Source organism: Odocoileus virginianus, chromosome 10 (assembly GCF_023699985.2).
Source record: "Odocoileus virginianus isolate 20LAN1187 ecotype Illinois chromosome 10, Ovbor_1.2, whole genome shotgun sequence".
Taxonomy (NCBI): domain Eukaryota; kingdom Metazoa; phylum Chordata; class Mammalia; order Artiodactyla; family Cervidae; genus Odocoileus; species Odocoileus virginianus.
In genome coordinates, this window is record NC_069683.1 from 15,414,728 (window position 1) to 15,437,268 (window position 22,541).

General features: G+C 46.8%; 1 protein-coding gene across 1 annotated transcript; it reads right to left on the reverse strand.

Annotated features, from left to right (window-relative positions):
• Positions 1–926: 926 nt before the first annotated feature.
• ACCSL (1-aminocyclopropane-1-carboxylate synthase homolog (inactive) like) lies at positions 927–12,075 on the reverse strand. Its single transcript, XM_020902954.2, has 14 exons — positions 11,884–12,075; positions 10,453–10,512; positions 9,935–10,005; positions 9,480–9,549; positions 9,202–9,268; positions 7,665–7,762; positions 7,334–7,411; positions 6,891–6,991; positions 5,643–5,732; positions 4,830–4,875; positions 4,592–4,733; positions 2,508–2,650; positions 2,269–2,422; positions 927–1,286 (listed from the first exon to the last, which is right to left on the reverse strand). Exons 1-14 carry the CDS (start codon positions 12,040–12,042, stop codon positions 1,150–1,152), a joined length of 1,416 nt encoding a protein of 471 aa, XP_020758613.2. The 5' UTR covers positions 12,043–12,075; the 3' UTR covers positions 927–1,149.
• Between the last annotated feature and the right edge of the window lie 10,466 nt (positions 12,076–22,541).

Sequence of the window (22,541 nt, forward strand, 5' to 3'; positions counted from 1 at the left end):
TTAAGATTGAGAACAAGGCAAGTATGTTCTTACTGTTTTATTCAACTCTGTTCTTGAGGTCTAGGCCATGAAATTAGAACAGAAAAATAAGAGACATAAATATTGAAAAGAAGGAAAATCATCTCTTCTGGTCCCATGAATCCCCTCATGCAGCCAATGAATTCTTTTCCTGTGTCTACTAGTCAAGTTTATTTCTAAAGAAACTTGCCTGGTGTCAAAAAGTCTTGAAGAGTCAGGATTTGTTGGTGGGCTGCAAAGCTGCCCAAGAGAGTGAGGATGATCCCAAACCCAAGTGACTGATCAAAGCCATCAGTGGCTGCTAATAATTCTTCCAACATCTCTAAAATGGTGGTAGTCCCCACTCTGCCCATTTTACTGCTCCGATGCTTAGACTAAAGCTCAGATGTGCAAAAGCTTTGCAGAGAAATGCTCAGGAGGTATGATCTGAAGAGCTGGAAACCCTAGACATGAAAATGGAAGACTTCAGACTTGTCACCAGAGATTAATTTTAAAAGACTTTCAAAAAGGCAAAAATGGAAAGAACTCACATTTGGAACCAGAAACATTTGAAACTATACTCTCAACCGGCCACGTAGCCACACATGTGTAAGGTGGGTGTGATCGGGTAAGGATCCTATGGGACACTGCATCCAACACCTAGAAAATGCTCTGCCAATTAGGGATCATGATTTCCCTTCCTTTCTGGCCTGTCCTAGAAAGTATTCTTCACATATAACCTGCTTTACTATTTCAAAACTGAATTTAATATTTAATTTAAATTTAATTAATAATTAAGTTTAAAAATCATCTAGCTCCCAAAAGGTCATATGAAGAATGTGGAATAAAACAGGCCTGCAATTTAAAGAATGTGGAATTTATTAGATACAGAATATAAAAATTAACCCACCTAAATAGGGACCCAGAGAGCTCACTTTATTCCTCCACAAGGCTTTCTCACTAGAATCCCCGTAAAAACATTTTGCACACACGCAATGACTCATAGAGACTAAGAAGATGTAAAGCTTCCAAAGTGACAGATGCTTAAGGGGGCTGATGGTGAGGTCAAACCCACTCATGCCTGGAGGAGCCCACTGTTTGTTTGGTCACAGCTCCAGGCTAGCACCCAGCCTTCCAGATCCGAGGCTGACATCAGGACTTCCTGAGAACGGGACTGGCTGGAGTCTCTGGCTGGGAGGTAGACACTTCCTCCTTCATTGCATCCTCCAGTTGCTTCACTCTATGCTCCTGCTCCTGCTCCACTAGCACCTGCTGGAACCGATGCATGCCTAGAGGGTCCAAATGGAGACAGAGAAATACTTAGCGGGTGTGCACATGGGCCCCAGGTACTTGCAGGTCCTAGTAGACCACCACAGAACCTTTGGTTCAGGGGTGCTGAACTTGAGCCTTCCCTTTTGGGGGATAGATTTCCAAGTCTTCCTGCCACATTCCCCGTGGCTCTTTTTGGCTTTACTGTCACAGTCCCTGCCTGCCAGATTACCTTCATGACTCAAGATCAAATCCTGTCACCTAGCTTATAGCCTTGGCCCCATTATTTTCTGTCTGCCTCTCGTGGCCTTTCACTCAGTCTATTTTCTACATTAACCCAAAAGATACATAACATAAATATTCATTGCTATGTTCCCAGCAGGTAGAACAGTGACCTGCATGTGTTGAGATGCAATAGATAAAATGAATGTCAGTTTCTGTAACCTTCAGAGGAGAATCACAACCTCGCAGTATAGCATACAGGGCCTTCTAGGTCACACTCCATCTATCTCACCTAGTAGCCAGCAAGCTCTGCATGGGCAGAGCTCCATTTCTGGGTAGCTCACAGTCCCAGTGCCTCTTCAATGACAGACACAGACCCGACACACCAAAAGCATAATATACTTCAAGTGCCTAACAGTTCCTTGTTTGCAAAGGAGCTTAAAGATATGGGCTTCCCTTCTGGTAAATAATCTGTTTGCAATGTGGGAGACCTGGGTTCAATCCCTGGGTTGGGAAGATCCCCTGGAGAAGGGAAAGGCTACCCACTCCAGTATTCTGGCCTGGAGAATTCCATGGACTACAGTGCATGGGGTCACAAAGAGTCGGACATGACTGAGCGACTTTCACTTAAAGGTATGAAAGTCGAAACAGAGGGCCTAGAAGGACTGGAGCTATAGAGGCTGCTAAAGGTGAATAAGGGACAACTCCACTATTAGGTTACAGAGGAGTGGCTGGGGCATCTGTGAGGGATGCCAGGACTGGCAGTTCAGCTCCACTCACCACTTCTTAGCAGGTGGGGCCTGGCTGCAAAGATGAGGCGGAACCAGCCAGGCTCCTTACACATGAAGGCCTTGCCTGGGGACAAGATCAGCTTGTGGTCCAGGAAGCGGTGATGGAGGAGCAGCTCTTCCTCAAACGTGCATGGGTCCAAGTACTGGGAAGGAGAGACGGACAGAGCTGAGCTCAAGACCCAGCCGGCACATTTGCCATTAACACCCATCTTCACTCCCAGAGCTCACCTGTTTCAAGTTGATCCAGACATAGAGGCCGGAGCCACGATTGAGGAAAGGGACCTTCAATGCCTTCAGCTTGTGAGTGACATACCTGTGAGCCTCCTGCAGCCGGAAGTGATAACTGGGCAGGTATACATTGTCAATCCATTCTGAGTGGATGGAGGAAGATAGCTGTTACATATTTCAGGGCTGAGATCTGCCAGAAGGCTCCTGACCAAATGCTCCCTCCCTGGGCTTCTTGCCTGCTGATTCTATCCAACCCTGAATGTATCGTATTTGAGCTTATCATACCCAACACATGGGCTTCCCTGGTGGATCAGTGGTAAAGAACCTGCCTGCCAATGCAGGAGGCGTGGGTTTGTTTCCTGGGTAGGGAAGATGCCCTGGAGAATGGAATGGCTACCCACTCCAGTATTCTTGCCTGGAGAATCCCATGGGCAGAGGAGCCTGGCGGGCTACAGTCCATGGGTTCACAAAGAGTCAGACAATTAGCAACTAAACACCACCACCCATGACACCACTTCCATTGTGCGAGTTGGGGACACTAGGCTTCTCAATAGTTGTAAAGTAAAGTTATGTTTGAATTTACACCCTTGAGGCAAGAAGTTGAGGTGTCCCCTAAATAGAGTTGATGCTGCTGTTGTCAACCGGGCAAGTAGTTGCTACTCATAGCTCCCTCACCTTCTGCTTTAGGCCCTAACAAATGGACTGTGAAGAACCTCATTATGCTTGGGGATGATCCTAGCACAACCATTTTCAGCACTGGAAGCACTTTAGAACCACCTGGGGAGCTTTTAAAAGGCCTAATGGACCAAGTTATATCCCCAGACATCTAACTCAGAATCTTTGTGGATGCAGCCTACATATTGGGCTTCCCTAGCAGTTCAGATGGTAAATCACCTGTCTGCAATGCAGGAGACCTAGGGTTCGATCCCTGGGTTGGGAAGATCCCCTGGAGAAGCAAAGGGTAACCCACTCCAGTATCCTTGCCTGGAAAATTCCATGGACAGAGAAGCCTGGCAGGTTACAATCCATGGGGTCGCAAAAAGTTGGACATGACTGAATGACTAAATTCCCTACAAATTGGTATTTAAACTCTCCAGGTAATTCTCACGTGCATGCAAGATTGAGAACCAGTGTTCAAGAAGCTGGGAATCTGGTTTCTACCAAATATCAGAGGGCTTGGCACCATGCAGGGAGGCATCCAGTTGGATTTCTCCTATCTACCATTTTCTCCACCCAAAACTGAAAGCAGATTGTTTTCTAAACCAGATTATGTGATAACTTTTTTTCATGTATTCCTGCTCTCAATTTAAATCCCTGGGCCTGGCATCTGCTCTATGACAGGAAATTTTAAAAAAGGAGCCCTTATCTAAGTTTGAACCATGGCATTAAAAGTGGGAAATTCCCTCTGAAGCCAGCATTCACTTAAGATCCAAGAGGGAAGGTAAATTCAGGTGCCATAGATGTAGCAGCACCAGCTTGCCCAAACGGCCTCTCCTTTGGCCACCCTGGAAGATGAAGTTAAACCATATTTGAAGAGTCAGGGTGTTCTTTGGTAATCTTTGCCTGAAGTAAACCAGGTTTGTGCTCAGTGTTCAGTCATATCCACCTCTTTGTGACCCCATGGACTGTAGCCATGCTCCTCTGTCCATGGAATTTTCCAGGCAAGAATACAGGAGTGAGTTGCTATTTCTTCCTCCAGGGGATCTTCCAGACACAGAAATCCAACCTGCATCTCCTTCGTTGGCAGGCGAATTCTTCACCAACTGAGCCACCTGAACGGGAGGAAAAATTGACCTTCACATAAAGACCAATCTCTGAAGTTCCCACCTTCAAGTCCTAGAGTACAATTGACTATCCCTTTTCCAGACAGAACACAAGCTACCAGATGGTCAGTATTTTAGAGCCACACCTCCATCTTCTTTCTATACCCGACTGCATCTGCCCTCCTATAAATGTCCTGTCCTACCACTGTTAAACCCGACACAGTGAACAGGGTCTCAGTGTACTGAAGACATGTCAGAGGCCCATGTAGACCCAGAAATTCCCGGTGGCCATAAGGTCCAGCCTGGGACGGGGCTCAGTACCTCTGTCCTGAAGCAGCTGACGCAGCTTGTACTGGGCGATGCCAGAGATGCTGTGGAGGTAGCCAAAGGAGCTCATGGCAGAGGCCACCTCTCTGTTGTGGGTATACAGAGCGCCAAAGCGGAAGCCGGAGATGCAGAAATCCTAGAGGAAGGGAAGGGAAGGGAATACCCAGCTGGTCTGCCTTCCACTCCTGGCTCCACTTCCTTCCCTACCCAAGGACAGGCAGCTGGGGCTCACCTTACTGGTGCCCCAGATCACGTGGGTCTTGTTGGGGTCAGGCAAACTGGGAAGGAAAGCATACAGTCAAGATGATGGAGAAATACTTGAAGGATGATGACATGCAGTCTATGAAGGGAAGATGAAAGTGGCCTTGAAGGCCTTCCTAGACAGAAGAACCTGGGGACCCAAAGTTCAAGACACAGTTGATCCAGTTAAGCCAGGAAGTCAACAAAAGGTATGCTTGTGGCACTAGATGGGAGAGCTCTCGAGTGCTCACTGAACATAGTCAAGGACTCGCAGCCCGGCTCGAGGTCTTCCTACAGCGAGACCAAAGCCCCCTTCTTGGCAGTTGGCTCCCCATACAAGTGGACCACCATTTCTAGACTTTCCAAACATTTCTGAAATGTGTTCACCTATTTCTTTCTGCCCCACCTTTGATGAAGCTGCTCCTTCCACCAGGCATGCTCTTCTCTTGCTTTGCCTGCTGGATCCTATCCTAGGGCCCAATACCAACCCTTAAGAAATCTCTCCTCTGTTTCTCTTCCTTCCCTGTGCACTGCTTATCAAATTCCTACCCTGACCCTCTGTAGGGCTTCACCTTGACTTTTGACTATGCTCATTCTACCTTCTTCTTAAGCTATCTCATGTACAAAACGGCATTTAGAGAAGACATTTTGGAGAACAGAGGATGCTTTGCTCACTTTCACACTCCAGGAGGCTCTAAGCTCAGTTCTTGGCTCTCAGCCAAAGGAGTTTACTGCCCATGGACTCACCCTGCAAAAGCAGGAACTTCATGGTTCTTGTTCCCAACTCCCGCTGAGACCAACCCACCTCTTCATGCTCAGAACACTGTGGAATGTGATGGCTTCATCAAACACAGACAGCATGTACATTTCATCTACAATCACATGGAGGTTATACCTGCAGGTTGGGTGAGAGAGAACAATTATCTAGGCTCTCTCTAATTGTTACACACACTTCATTTGTTAGGCTTCTCTAAACACAGATCAGACACTCCTAAGGGCCCAGAAGCCCATTCAAACTTTCCAAGAGGTGTGGTAAGGTAGAAGGGGGGGTCTCTCCTTCACCAGAGGGGACCTTCCACCCGGACTTGGGGGTACTAGAAAGGAACAGGGCCTGAGGGACATGCATGAGAACATCCGAGCCCACATTTCAACCATCAAATAGAGACTAGTGGTAGGGGCTGGGTGTCCCAGAGACATCTCCTCTGGTCTAGTCAGGAGCTCCCTGGACTTCCTGGCAGTCCAGTGGCTAAGACTCCATGCTCCCAATGCAAGGGGCTCAGATTCAATCCCTGGTCAGAAAACTGGATCCTGTGTGCCGCAACTAAGACCTGGCACATTAAATAAATAAATAACTAATTTGTAAAAGAGTTCCCACCTAGGGTCTGGTTCAAATAGGGATATGAAGTGGGCTAAGTGCACACCTGCCTTGCCTCCTTTATTCTCCTAGCAGTGTTCTGAAGCTGTACTATTACCTCTATTTCACAGTAAGAAACTGGTTTCTGAGACAGAAAGTTAATCCCTCCCCTGGTCTGTGCTAGAGCTGGCATGGAGTACACCCCAGCACCCTTCCTCTTGTCCCCGCATGCTGCCATTAACTGGTCTGGATTCGTTATGAAGTTTGACTACACGTTTCTTCTCGACCGTGGAAGATCATCTTCCCTGAGAAGGCTATTTCCAGACTTCAGAGATATTAATAACTGATGTTAACATGTTCTTAGAAACAGGGGCCGGGAAATTCTAGAGGGACTCACCTTCCTCGGCACCTCAAGCCAAGGAGTTTGGGAAATGGATGCAGGAAGAGCTTATGCTACGAGGGGTGGGAAATAACAGGGGGGTATGACTGTTAGGTGGGAATGTGCACACAGGCAAAGTCTGAAGCAGGGAGCATGTGGGTGCCTTTTCCTTCATGTCCATTTCAGTTAGTTGCCCATAACTGCAGAGCTCACTACGCAGTGAGAGTGTTTCCAGTATATTATTTCCGGTTCTGACTCCTTGACTGTGAGTGATGGGAACCCTTCTTACGGACTTCATCTCAAGGGGGAGGAAGTCATACTTCTTGGCAAATTCCAGATATTCCATCATGGAGTCTTGGGAGTAGACATCGCCCAGAGGATTCTGAGGGTTGATTAGCACAAGACCTCTGACCTTTTTCCCCTGAAAAGAACCAAGCATAATCAAGTGAACACAAACCCTTCAGCTCTACATCAAGTTCTGCTGAGGGTCAAGGCCAGGGCGCCGAGTAGGATCAGACACCTCATCGAGGCCTCAGTGGGCAACTGGAGGAGCAACTACCATGGTGCCCGCAGAGGGGAACAAGTCGGAGCTCTGGGGGCCACACCCAGGGCTCAGGGCGCCTCGGGGGATGTGCCCTGGGACGCTGCCTCTTTTGAAGGAGCTGCCCACACTGTCTTGGTGAACAAGTTATCCCACTGTCTCCATATTCAGCCCCTTTCCGGAGCAGCAGTGCCCACCCTGAAGACCCGGTTCCCACCTCACCTCAATCTTAGCCCCAAGCAGGGCTTGCTCCAGCTTGTCCACAGTGAGCTGGAAGGGATAGCCATTCGCTTCAGTGACCTGGAAGACAGACCCAGCCTGAGAACCACCTATCTGGAAGCTTCCAGGCTTGGATTCCTCATTCCTAGAAACCCTGAACAATCCTCTCCCTTCATACCCAGGGACTAGTCCCACATGCCCTTTTGGCCCAATTTCTCCATCCTTCTCCCATAACTTATATGGGAAAAAAGCAAGACCAACCTCCACCTTGGCAATGCCTAGACCGCCCCCCTTGCCTGGGTCGGTTGAGCAGGGGACGGAGGCCCACACTGACCTGACTCTCCAGGTGGACAGGAACCAGCTTGACTTTCGCATACAGGTGGGTACTGAAGGCGAAGCCCCCATAGGAGGGGGTGGGGACTAGAAAGGCCTCTGGAAGCAGAGAGACAGCGCTGTTAGGTCAGAGTCTCCCAGTGAGACCGTGCAGGACCCCCAGATCAGCAGCAACACTGCCCTCAGAGAAGGTTTCCTCTGTAATCCCTCCTACTTGGGGGGTGAGTGCTTCGCAGCACAGGCTCTGTATACATAAGTGTAAGTGTTAGTCTATCAGTCGTGTCCAATTGTGCAACCCCGTGGACTGTAGCCCACCAGGCTCCTCTGTCGATGGAATTCTCCATACAAGAAGACTGGAGTGGGTTGCCATGTCCTTCCCCAGCAGATCTTCCTGACCCAGGGATCGAAGCTGGGATTGCAGCCAGATTTCTTACCATCTGAGCTATGATAAGCCAGTAATCTATACATAATCCACTCTTAAAAAATATTTATTTAGGAAAACAAAACCCTTAAGTTTCTTCTTTGTGGGTACACTAAAAGAGAAAAGGGGAGATATTGCTGCAGGTTACTTGGAATCCAGGGACTCAAGCTAGGCTTGCAGCAGGTAGAGCATGAACCATCAGCAAGTCTTGTCAGCTCCAGGCCAACACTGGAGGCAGAGGTCCACACAGAGAGGGCTCTCGTCTCTCTACATGGCTCAGGTCTTCCAGGCTTGGTGACTTCATGTGTTCTTTTCTTTCCATCCATTTGGCCTCCTTGATGAGCTAATCAAAGACCCACTCTTTCCAGTGAAACTGGCCATCTTGGTAACAAGTGTCCCATGCAGTGGGCTCATCAAGAAATCTGAGATTCTTGTTTCAAATTGTTCAGAGGCATTGTTAAGGAGACCAAGAACAGATCTCTCAAGCTTTATTTGATCTAGAACCTAGTTTTTGATTTTGGTGTTTTTGTTTGTTTGTTGAGGTTGCCTCAGTCATGTCCAACTCTTTGCCACCCTATGGTCTGCAGCCCACCAGGCTCCTCTGTCCATGGAATTCTCCATACAATAAGACTGGAGTGGGTTGCCATTTCCTTCTCCAGGGGATCTCCCCAACCCAGGGATTGAACCCAAGTCTCTGAAGTCTCCTGTATTGGCAAGTGGGCTCTTTACCATTAGCACTACCTGGGAAGCTCCACAGACACACAACCTGCTGTGTGTTGAAGAGATAGAACATCCATATTGTCTAAACCAATTGATTAGGGCTCTCTGTATGGGGGTTGAGACCAAAAGTCCAACTAATACTAGACAGAGTTGGCTCCAGATGTCACCATTCCTGGGGCAGACCGGAGGCCTGTAACATGCCCGTATTAAATGGGAATTCAAATCCCTCACTCCTGCATAAATAGTAGGAAGATGCTCTAATTGGTGCAGGAGGCACCCCAGTGCTTCAGGAGAAAGGTCTTCAGTCAAGACCCTCTACTCCCTCAAGGCCCAGGGCCCATGCGCGCCTGCCCACATGGCGCTGTGTCCCTGAGGAGCGCAGAGCCCGCTGACTTACCACCTGGATCACACAGAACCATGGCCAGGGCAGAGAAGACAGCAGAGTGGCCGTTTAGAATAACCACCTGGAGAAGACACACAGAGGCGGAAGCTGAAAACCAATCCTCGCGTGAGAGGGATCGGTCCCCCATCTCCCTCCCCGCTGGGCGGACAGACATAAGGAGTCTCCTCAGCGAGGACCCCTGGTCTTCACTCGGCCCTGACTCTGAGAAATGCAGAGGTCCCCAGGAATATGGTCCTCCACCAGGGTGTCAGGAAGGCTGGAGAGAGACTCACATTTTCTGGGTCAAGGAACTCAGGTGTCTTACAGTAGAAGGTCAGGAACCGGGCCACTTCTTTCCGCAGGCTGTGGACAGACCCAGACAGACCGGTGGTCCCCGGGATCAGCCCTGGGCTTTCCCCAAAGCCTAGGCTTCAGTCTTTTCATGAGAACAAAGGATGCAACCTCGGGGTCCTTACAGGGTGAACAGGGGACTGAGGCTTTCAGCTCCCCAGGAGACACAGACATGAAGAATGCAGACAAAAGCTTGGGTCTCTTGAATGACAGAGCAGTGCTATTTCTACCACACCAGCTTGCCTGCTATGATAGCCTATACTAGGCATTTTCTAGAAGTCATTACCCCCCAAAATAGGTAGGCACCCAGCAGAGAACCTGGAAGGGAACCTCATCTTTCCCTGGATGAGGATGGGTGCTGGTAGACCAGAAGACCCCAGGTCCAGGGGCTACTTACAATGGTTGCCCTCTCCAATCAGTGTACTGCAGTAGATCTTCATCAATATAGGTCATGTCACTCTGACTCAACTGTTGACAAATACAGTGTGAGCACGGCCAGACCAGGGATGCCCAAGAGGCTTCATCCTACTCCTAGGATGCCCATGGGTGTAGGGCAAACCTCCCAGAGGGAAATGGGCCTATATGCTACATGCTCCCTGATGAACGGAGGCTTCAGTCTTCGTGTCAAAGATGATACAACTAGATCTCCCCTGGGACGTATCTGACAACCTCCCCAACCCTACATTTGATCTAGACGCTCCCTTGGCAGCTTACCCACCACATACCCATCCGGAGAAAACTTCCCAACACAGCAAGGCCAGTCAGCAGGTTAGATGTGCTATTCTAGAAGCTATTTCCCCACTCCCTTTTTCAAGCTTCTAAGTCTTATTCCTGTGTCTACCACGTGCTAAAAGACCATTCTTGGGGGACCTGGACCTGAAGGTGGGTCCCAGCACAGGCTGGAACGTGGCTTACCCTCTCAGCCAGCAGATCAGTACAGAGCTTATTCTCACTGGTACCAAGGTTGATGTAGCCCTGGAGATAGATGGAATCGAAGGTCAGTCCTCTTGCCCCGCCCACCATGGACCCCTTTAAACAGGTCATAATTACTCATCTGGATAAGCCCAAATGGAGGTCTCCTTGCTTCATGAAGCAAATAAAATCCATGTTTGACAATCTTAATATTAGAAAAATTTCCACAAATTCTCCCAAATCTTACAGCTTGCAAACTCCCCTCTTTAGAGCCATATATTGGGTTGGCCAAAAAGTCCATTCAGTTAATGAGTACGTTGTTCCAATAAAGTTCTCAGTGAAAATGAAAAGTGTATTATTTTTATTTAAAACTGAATGAAATTTTTGGCCAACCCACTAGATAAGTAATAATAGTTATATTATGTACCAGCCATCATTCACTGAGCTCCTATATTCTAGACATTAAACTAAGTGGTTCATGTCGATTGCCTTAATTCTCACAACTCCTGAGAAAATGCTCTGATCTCTGCTCCAAGAGAGTAAAGCTCAGAAAGGTTGAATAAACTACACTAGCCACATGATCTTGGTGATGAGCTGCATCTCACCTGACTGGCCCCAGAGCCTGGCTCCTTACCCAGGCCCTGCCCGTATCACCCCTGCCATCTCCACTTCCATGGAAGGGCCCGTTCAAGTTCCTGGAAGAAGTATGGCCCCTCAGAGGCCGATCAGGATACCCAACTCATTTGAGCCCCAGAAAAGCAGATGGCCATCGGCCACACATCCCTTAGGTGGAAACAGAATGAAAGGTGAGGCTACTGTGGCCCCCTGTCCTCTGGATGGAGAACTGTTGGGACCCTCCCTTGCTGGAAGCCTTTTCTTGATCCCATCACCATTGGGATAACATCCCAACATCTTACAATGGCCCAATCCCATCCACACCTCTGTTACAGCCTCACCGTCTCTACTCAAGCCACACAGGCCTCTCTTCCCAATCACTCCAAGCTCTTCTCACCTTGAAGCTTTCACCCATGCTGTTTCTGGAGGGCCCCTCCCTTACCCCCATTGCTTGACTGACTGATTCAACCTTTAAACCATCCTCCCTGACCACCCAAAGCAGGCAGCCCCTGCTCTTGGGAACATTATTCACATCTGTTTCCCCAATGACTGATTGATATCTGTTACTAGACTGAGTCCCACAAGGGTAGGTTCACTTACTATAGTGACCACAGTGATTCCCGGTGGATAAGAGCTAGGACAGGAGGGAAAACCAGACCCAGCTTGTCAACTTTCCTGTGCCCACCCCCTCACCTACAGGGGACAATAGCACCTACTCCATGGGGCTGGGGAAAAAAACCACTGAGAATGCACAGTTCTTGGCACAGGACCAGTAAATCCTAGTGATGGGGGCCCTCGAGTCTGTCCCCCCATCCTCACCAAGGTGTTCTTGTCCTTGTGGTATTTGTTTCCTTGGTAGGTGTTGTAGTCCTGGAAGCTCAAGTGGTATAAGGCAGAGATGTCAATCCCACGGTTGGACAGGTCATAGCTGATTACTGTATTTTCAAAATCACTCTCTTGGTAGAACATCTGGCCCATCTGTCTAGATGTTTGGACCGGCTGCCCACCTCCGGCATCCGGAGTCCGTGGACGTGCAAGGTGGAAGGAAGCTCTGGTCGCCTGGAGCCCCAGCCGGCAGGAAGCTGACGATCTGGAACAATAAGCGACCCAGGAGAGCCTCCTGCTCCCTGATGGCCTGACCGTGCCGCTGCTCCTCCAGTGCCGGGTCCTGCTCCTGAGGTCTGGTTATCAGCTGCGTGATGTGATCCTCCACAGTCTGCCGCAAGGCCAGCACCATCTCCATCAGCTGGGTGTGGATGCTGCGGTATCTGAGGGCCTGGTCCCTCGTCGGACACAGGGTGTGTGGGGGGTGTCTGATGGGCCACTCATGCCCTGGGTGTTCCCACTGGCCTCAGCAGGCTGGCTGGAACCTGCAGAGAGAGACAATACACTACAGCAAAGGAGACTTCCTGAACCTCAGGCCCAGGCGTGACCTCAGGCTGGCCACCAGTTCCTTCTACCTCCACACCTTGGTTACAAGTCCAGACTGGTTGAGGAAGGGCTATCTACTCATTTAAGGGCAATGCCTGAGTGGCCCCAAGCTCAGACATTGGAGCACTGGACTTTAAGTGTCTTTAATATGTGTTCTTAGGAAGAACCTTAGGGTCCACTTCAAGAAAAAGGAGAAATCGAAGAGGTAGGCCATGCATTCTTCAATCAGAGTGATTCCTGCTTTATACAGCTCTTAGGAAGAAAAGGGATTCTGCTGCTAAAAATGAAAACCAAAAATAAAAACAACAAACCAAAACCCTAAGTCATTCTGCTAGACTAGGGGAAAAGAAACTACTGCCCAGGGACCAAACCAGCCTTCCATTTGCCTTTGTAAATAAAGTTTTATCGGAGCATAGTCATGGTCACTTGTTTGTGTGTTATCTATGTCTGCCTTTGTACTTTAACAGCAGAGTTGAATAGTCGTAACACAGACCTCATGGCTCTCAAGGCCTAATATAGCTACTATCTGGCCTGTTACAGAAAAAGTTTGCCAAGGCTTGTTCTAGAACATCATTCCTTTTATTTTTCCATTTTCCCCCCCAAGTTGGTCATACCAGATGTTCAAAACTCAGTTCTTTCATCCTCCTACTTTGTACCACTTCTTATAAACACCTTCAACCTGCTCACAGTGCCAGCTGCCTTGGACATCCATCACCAGTAACCATGGGCAAGATACATGGTTCTCGAATTTTAAAGTCCACCAGAATCACAGGGTTTGTAAGGACGCAATGCTAGTCCTCATCACCAGACTTTCTTTCAGGGGTTTTGGGGTGGAGCCTGAGTAATTGCAGTTCTAACAAAGTTCCTAGGACTACATGTTCTGAAGCTCTAACTATTCAGCCCAACCTTCTGTCTGAAAAGAAGTCCAAATGCTGGATAAGACTTTGTACACATTTGTAAAGCCTCAAAGAATAATAAAAAAAAGTCAGACATTAAGAGGCCAGGAGATATGAAAATATGAGGCTGACCACTGTCTCTTATTCATTGTAAAATAGTCCTCATATCCTCAGTCACTGAGATCTCTTTTTCTAAGAATCTAGACTTACACACTTTCCACCAAATGCCATCTTCTAAGTTTTTCTGCATTACATCCCCTCCACATATGCTACACCTTTTTACTTCTTTTACATTTTGTGGGACCAGCACTTCAAAATACTGGCCTACTCTGCCCAGCCTCCCTAAACCGTCTTTAGTCTGCTTGTGATATTCCCATAACAACCTATACTTCTCGGTAATGACACTTAATTTTGTTACTTGTTCAGTATCTGCCCGGGTCAGCCTTCATCATCACATCCTTAGCACAGTGTCTGGCATACAGGTAACTAGCAAGAGAGCCACAGCCATAGGGACGTAGCTGACTCAGTGAAGAGATAGGCCATGACTGGAGACTGTAAGCTATGGAAGATGGAGTGACAGTTGGATGAAGCCACAGGACAAACAGGTACCAAGTCTTGACTTAGGAAGCCAACATTTCATCAGTGATACAGAGAACTTCTCTCACCGCTATTAGAAACATAATGTTTAGATAGAAATTGAACAAGTTTTTCTTATTCCTGGACTAACACTTGTTTCACAGAGCTTCCTCTGGTCGAAGCTCCATCCCCTAGAAGTAACAGGGTCATTGCAGTGGGGCTCTCAACCCTGGGGGTGAGAAGGTCACACTGTCCTCCAGGAACTTGGGTAGCCTCAGTATCCTTCCATCCACCCAGCCCTCAGTCACCGACCTCAGGTTCACAGGAAACAGGGATCAGGCTGGGGCAGGAAACTGGAGGAGGGAGACTGGCTGCAATTAGAGCTCTTCAGGCAGAGGCCAGGGCAAGTAACTGCAGAAAGTATCTTTTCCTGGCAAATGTATTTTCTGATAAGGTAGTGAGTATGCAGCAAGGCTGAAGGAAAACCAAGAAGTCAGACCTCCACCAAGACTTATCTTTTCTATAAGAAAAGCCTATTGTGACTGACATTGTTCCACAAAGGCCATGATGTCCCTAAATCTCAGCCCTAAACTGTCTGGTGTTGGGATACACAAACTCTCAAGTCTTCTTGGCTACACCCGTGGCTTCAATATTTCTCAGCTTTAAATCATTTTCCTCCCAAAGGATACACAGGGGACTTCTATAAAAGCAGTATCTCAGAACAAGCCCAGCTGGTACCCTCTGATAAGAGCTGAAAGACAGATCTTAAACAGGAAAAACCGAGAACAGGGAATGAATATGGGGAATGAACTAGGAACAAGCTAGTCTCCTGTTCATTTGGGATGCCAGTACATGGGTATACCATTTATCCAGGATACTTCTGCCTCTTTCTTTTGTACCCTACAAGCCCTTCTAGTTCGATCTGCCATCTGGCCTTCCTTCCCCTTGCCATGAACCAGCCATCCCGTCTCTCAGTACCCTAACCTAATTGAGATTCTTCCTTCTCAATGTAGTAATTAAGATTACTACGCAATAATTTTTATATAATGATAAAGATTGTCAAGTCTTCTTTATGTGCATGGGAAGCAAAGAGTTTCAGGGGTATAGTTCCCCAAATACAAGTTGTAAAACTCAGGTAAAAGCAGCCTTGAGAAGTCTAGATTCTGTTACCACTCACCAACTGTAGGATGTTGAAAGAATTCTGTCTCCTGTCTGAGCATCAGTTACTCATATCAGGTGAGAAAGTCGCTCTTTGTGTCTGACTCTTTGCAACCCCATGGACTATACAGTCCATGGAATTCTTCAGGCCAGAATACTGGAATGGGTAGCTGTTCCCTTCTCCAGAGGCTCTTCCTAGGCCAGGGATCGAACCCAGGTCTCCCACATTGCAGGTGGATTCTTCACCAGGTGAGCTACGGGGAATCCTGATACTTACCTCAAATAGAGGTAAAATTGAAACTCAATGAAGGCAAGGAACTTCTAGTGTCCCATAGTAAAACCAAGATTTAAACTTCAGCCCTCTGATGTTAGCCCAGCACTCCTGGGAAGAGAGTGAACTGGCATAAAACCAGCCCTAGCACAGACTCCAGCCTGGTTCTGTGCATATTCACATCACATAATGTGCCCTAGAAGTCCCAAATTCTGAAGTTGGATTAACTTCATCCAACAGTACTGTCATCCTGTACTATTGGTGACTCAAAGTCCCTGGACAGAAGAAAACAAATGCTCTGGGAGCAGTATACCTGAGATTTTAGATTTCTCAAGAGGATGATTTTTCAAATACAGCATCCAGCACACAGAAAATCTAGACACATGAATCAACAGCATGAGCTAAAACCAGCAGAGACAGCAAAGACCAACTAGATGTGAGGTGCTAGGAGTCACCCGTAAAAACATTGCTTTTCTGTTCAAGGAGATAAAACCCAAGCCCGAAACTTGGCAAAAATTAGAAGTTGTTAAAATAATAGATCTAAAGAAAACAGGAGATTCTAGATCACCTGTTGTTAAAACACAATCACTGAAAATTTAAAGCCTCAATGGAAAAGGTTTAGTGGCATGTTAGATACAACTAAAGAGAAAGTTAGTGACCTGGAAAGAGAGGCTGGAGAAACTTTCTAGAATGTGGAATGAAGACACAAAAGAAACATAAAAGATACAAAATCTAAAGCACACATACACATATACATACTCATTTGGAGTCCCAAAGGAAGAGAAAATGGGGCAGAAGAGAAGCAATTTGAACAGGATGTTTCATCAGTGCCAAATAACCAGGCACAAAGGCATGGCATCAAGGAGGTTAAAAAAAATGCAAATTAGGATAAATTATATAATTATATATATATGTGTGTGTATATATATATATATACATATAGCTTCTTTTTGAAGCTACAAAAAATACAAGACAAAGAAACATTTCAAAAGCAGCCAAGAAAAAAGTTATCATAAAAGGAATCACAGATCAAAAGCTGGTATTAGCAACAGTGGAAACCTGAAGTTAGTGATATGCTATTGTCAACATACTGAAAGGAAATAACTCCCAATCTGGAATCTTATAGCCTTCACATATCTCCACTTCGACAGGCAGTACCAATTTCTCCCGCTAGAGGGGCTGGACTTACTGCTGCTGCTAAGTCGCTTCAGTCGTGTCTGACTCTGTGCGACCCCATAGACAGCAGCCCACCAGGCTCCCCCGTCCGCGGGATTCTCCAGGCAAGAACACTGGAGTGGGTTGCCGTTTCCTTCTCCAATGCATGAAAGTGAAAAGTGAAAGTGAAGTCGCTCAGTCGTGTCGGACTCGTAGCGACCCTGTGGTCTGCAGCCCACCAGGCCCCTCCGTCCACGGGATTTTCCAGGCAAGAGGACTGGAGTGGGGTGCCACTGCCTTCTCCAGGACTTCCTGCAGAGGACCTACTCATCAGAGCAAGCAGTGAGAGGTGGAAGAGGACAGACACTACTGATCAGAGCAAATAGGCTCACCTTTAAAAGCTGAGCCAGCTGAGAGAAAGAAACCAGACAAGGTCCGCACCGTACAGCTCTACTTGTGGGGCAACTAAAAGTAACTGGTGATGACAGAAGTCAGAACAATCGCTCCCTGGAGAGGAGGTTGGGAAATTGACTGTAATGGGATGCAGGAAACTTTCTGGGGAGATGCTATGAACATATCTTAATAGGGTGATGCTTACATGGCTGTAGCCATATGTCAGAGCTCAAGGTGTACTCGTGAATTTTGCTATATTTAAGGAGGTTTTTAAGATGCAGGTATAGCTAATTTAAGGCTTTGTTGTTGCCATTTAGTCACTAAGTTGTGTCTGACTCCTGCAATTCCATGGACTATAGTCCATCAGATTCCTCTGTCCGTGGGATTCCCCAGGCAAGAATACTGGAGCCGGTGGCCATTTCCTTCTCCAGGGGATCTCCCCAACTCAGGGGTCAGATCCAAGTCTCCTGCATTACAGGCAGTTTCTTTACCACTGAGCCATCTGGGAAGCCCAATTTAAGGCTCGATTAGATTATAAATAGCTAAATAAGTTTATCTCCAATGCGAGCCCTTCCAGTGTAAAGGCCATTATGGGAATAAGCCCCAACTATGCAGAGGGATATTTGCATGATTAATTTATAGTAGAAAAAAACAAAGCGACAGTTCTTGAGAGACAAGCATCGCTAACTTAGTCAAGAAAAATAAGAGAAAGCACATGCACTGAAATAAGATGAACTAAAGACTATTTTGCACTACTCTAATGGATATGATTATGTCTGTAAAAAAACAGATAATCTAGTTTAAAAATGTATTTAATTATTCATAGTCCCAGATAAGAAATAAAATCTAAGCAAATCAGTTTCCATAGACATTATCAAAAGAGTTCGGTCTCTTGAAGAATATCTGGCCCAGCGGGTCTCATAAGGAAATTCTATCATGTATATAAAGGAGTATATTATTCCAGTGCTATTAAACTAGAGAAAAGGAAAATCTGCATTTCATAATCAAAAAAACAATGATATCTAGACTTGATGAATTTTATATGAAGAACTACAGACAAATCTATGGACAAATGATTAGATTATCAATACTTAAAACTGAATAGCACCTAGCAAGCAGAATCCATCAACATAATAAAATAACCTTTCAACTAAGTGGGGTCATATTGAGAATGGAAGTTCAATTCTATGACTTCTATTAACTTTTCATTAGTAGATCCTAAGGGAATAAAAGTCACTTGATCTACAGATGCTATAAAGACATCTGACAGAATTAGACACCCATTCTTGATTTAAGCAACTTAATACAATGAATAGCCACCTCTTTAACATAAGACATCTCTCAGCCAAAAAGCGAGCCTCCAACTTAACTGAGAAATAGAAGGGTTTGAAATCCTGAACAAGAGATAAGTTTGCCCATAGTCACTGTAAAATACCTAACATTTCACCAGAGGTCCCAGCCAAAAATATTAGGCAAGGAAAGGAGTTAGAGTTAAAAATAGGAAATTTGAGTTAACACTATCCACAGATTACTAACGTCTACTCGGAAGACACAAAAGAATTAACAGATGCTTTACAAGAGAATTTAGTATAGTTATAGACTAGGACCCCATTTCATCTTTTTTTTTTTTTCCCTTTGACTGTTTAGCATGCAAGGATCTTAATTCCCCAACCAGGGATCGAACCCATGACCCCTGCAGTGGAAGCGTGAAGCCTTAACCATTGAACCAGGGAAGTACCCCCAGTTCATCTTTTTGTAAATGAAGTTTTATTGGAACACAGCTACACCCATGTGGCACATATACTGGCTAAACTTTGGTAGACTATACTAGAAGAAAATGAAGAGACAGTTCTTGAGAGATGCAAGCATAGCTAACTTAGTCAAGGAAAAAGAGAAAGCAGAAGCACCAAAATAAGATGACCTTAGACCAGCATTTTCAACCCAGGTCACTTACCTGATTAGAGGGCTCAGTGACTTCCCAGAAGCCCCAACCACATGCAGCCTTATTCTCACTTAACCCTGGCTGCTAGGAGGTGTGAGCTATCCACAATTTGCAGATTGGGTGAATAAGGACATAATTTATAATAGCCTGTTGAATTTAACACAGTCCCCTAATATACCCAGCCTGAGTGCGCATGGTGTAAGCTTTTGGGGGGGGTCACAGACCCCTCGAAACCACAACATTATCAACCATAGTTTACACTGACTGGGTACTGCCTTGAGCCAGGCTATTGTCTGGGTTCTTTGTATACACCGCCTGATTTAATCCTCACAGTGGCTCTATTAGGAGGGTAAAGAATCTACCTACAATGCAGGAGACCTGGGTTCAATGCCTGGATCTGGAAGATCCTCTGTAGAAGGGAATGGCAACCCACTCCAGTATTCCTGCCTGGAGAGTTCCATGGACAGAGGAGCCTGGTGGGCTACAATCCATGGGGTCACAAAGACTTGGACACAACTGAGTAACTAACAAAAATAACAAATGAGGAGGGTGGCAGCCTTAGGCTCACTTTACAGGCGACAAAACAGGAGGATTAAAGGCAGGAGTTTAACTCAAGTAGGATGGGAAAGGGGGATTGAAATCCAAGGCTGTGAACCCCAGGCCCCACTGCCCTCTTAACCACCCCTTCCCGAGGCTGCTTGCTGGAAGGGTACGCATACCCTCAAAGCCTGGCACTCTCTATCAGGAATCCATAAGCCCCAGAGTCCATCGTTGGCCCCACCCCACTGGGCGGTCCAGGTGAAGCCCAGTCTCAGTCCACGTCCGTGGCTCCTAACCCAACCACCATGCACTTACCGCTCTCCTCGTTTCCACTCATTTCTGCTCTGGTCAAAAGCCTTGAGTCCAGTGAGACTGTCTTTAATCTGGGGGCCTCAGAGACCACTCCACCACGTCCTCCTCTCAGGAAGCTTGCTTACTGCTTGGGGCCTGCCCGCTCTGCTTTTAAGCACGCAGATGATTTCAAGGGCAACAATATCCACCTTGTCCTTTCCAAAGGGATCTCCCTCAGGTGCTCTTAATTACCTAAAATGGCCTTTCTATTTACAAAATTTTTTAAATTATTTATTTACCTTAAATTGAGGTGACATTAATTTATAACATTATTTAAGTTTCACATGTACAACATTATATTTCAATTTCTGTATACACTTACTGCATGCACTCCACCAAAAGTTTGGTTTCCATCCATCACCACACAGTTGATAGCCTTTACTCACACCCCACTCCCATCCTTCCCCTCTCATAACCTTTACTCTGTTCTCTGTATCTACACGTTTGTTTCATTTGGTTTGGTTTTGTTCATCTATTTTGTTTTTTGGTTGTTTCTTATATCCCACCTATGAGTGAAATCATACAGTATTTGTCTTTTTTCATCTATTTCACTTCACATGATACCCTCAAGATCCATCCATGTTCATGTGCACTCCATTGCTAAGCCATGTCTGACTCTTTTGTGAGCCCCTTGGACTGTAGGCCGCCAGGCTCCTCTGTCCATGGGATTTTCCAGGCAAGAATACTGGAGTGGCTTGCCATTTCCTCCTCCAGGGGACATTCCTGACCCAGGGATCGAACGCGCATCTCTTGTGTTTTCTGCATTAGCAGGCAGATTCTTTACCACTGCGCCTCCTAGGAGGCCCCTAAGGTCCATCCGTGTTGTTGAAAATGAACAGATTTCATCTTTTTTATGGCCGAGTAGTATTCTGGTGTGTGTGTGTGTGTGTGTGTGTGTGTATACCACATTTTCTTTACCTATTCATCCGTTGATGGAACTTAGGTTGCTTCCATATCTTGCCTATTGTATGTAATCCTGCAATGGACATTCGCGTATCTTAATGAATTATTGTTTTCATTTTCCTTGAATAAACCCAGAAGTGGAGTGTAAATTGGGGCAGCCACAATGAGAAACGGCATGCAGATTCCTTCAAAAATTGAGAATAACTTGGCCTTTCTTTGAACTATTACGGAGAGAGGCCCAGCAGCCCCCACGCCTGCGAGAACCACACTTTGGGGCTGTGGTCCTCAGTCTCTGGAGGCATCGGCGTCACCTGGAGAGCTCGTAAGGAGGACGGGGCTCTGGGAAGTGGGCGAGGGTCTGAGCCTGGATAGACCCTCAGGACTGCCAGGTGATTTAAATACTTAGCAACGTCAGCAAGCAAATCTCAATTAAAGCACAAATGAGCTACTAAACTTTGAAGCCACAATTGCGAGCAGGCTGCAGTGGGTTAACCAACAGCAGGACAGACAGCTCGAGGAGGAAGCTATGGAGTGATGACCAGGGGTCAGGGGTTGCTGGTTCCAATCTTCTCAGCCCTGCCTGCCTGTGTGTCCTTGGTAAACCCACCCAAGCCTTTCTGACCTTTGGTTTCTCTTTGTCGAAGGGAGAGGAAACCGACCTCACGAAGGGTGATGGATGGGAATGGTGTTCTTGAATGAGCTCCACACATCTGGGGCTCCTGGTCGGCCTTCTCTGAGGGTCGACAAACAGAAGCAAAGCTAAAAGCTGAGCCTCCTGTAACTCTCCTGGCTCACTCACCACCATCTCTCATTCCTCTAGGCCTTCGCACATGCTGTTCCCTCTGCTCAGAAAGCATTCACAGACCCGCCCACTTGGCAGACTTCTGCTTCTCCTTCAAGTCTGTGCCTGTGTTACAGTGAAAATGAAAAAAGAAGAATGAGTTTTTCTCTTTCCCTTTCCAGAGAACAAAGAAAATAGAACAATGAGCAGGTTTGAGCATTCCTAGTTTTTTTACTTTAATTGCTCCTAGCTCTGCATGTCTGGAACAAAGCTTGCTTTTCTGCCCCATAACTCTGTAAGAGCTACAATTCACATTTTTTCTCTTGACTCTACACTAAATATATCCTGTAGCTGGTGCTTACCCTTTCAACATCCTTCCCCTTGTAGCTATGTATCAGAAAGAAGGCCACAGAACCACTGAACTGCCAGACTCAATCATTGGGTTACTGACGCCAGGCTATGACTGTCTTTGAAACAACGCAAGAGGAAGAAATCAAGATCCTATCACCTTTGTTCCTCATCACCGACTCCTGACTTATATAAGCCCCTAGACTCCTCATGGCTGGTGGGGGGCGGGAGGCGGCGCAGTTCTTGCGGCATGAGCCTACCCGGCTCCCCTGTCCTCCGGCTGAGAATTAAAGCCACCTTTCAGTTTCCTCCAAACTCTGTCTCCATATTTTTTAGTCGGCTTCGATGGGCAGAGAAAGCCAAGATTTTGGCCAGCAACACCTGCGTGTCACCTCCTCTAAGGACACTTCCTCCCTGACTTAGGCGGGTCTAGGGGCCCCAGCCTGCATCCTCATCCTCTCTGCTATGCCTACAGTATGAAACAGAGAGAATGAGATGGTTGGATGGCATCACCAACTCAAAGGACATAAGTTTGGGTAAACTCCGGGAGTTGGTGATGGACAGGAAGGCCAGGCGTGCTGCAGTCCATGGGGTTGCAAAGAGCTGGACATGACTGAGCGACTGAACTGAACTGAGCAGAACACAGCAGTGCCTCCTAGCCTTTGCTCTAGCTGGTTACCAGTACCTGGATCTCTGTTCCCTGGAGACACCTGCCCGCTCCACACCTCCTAC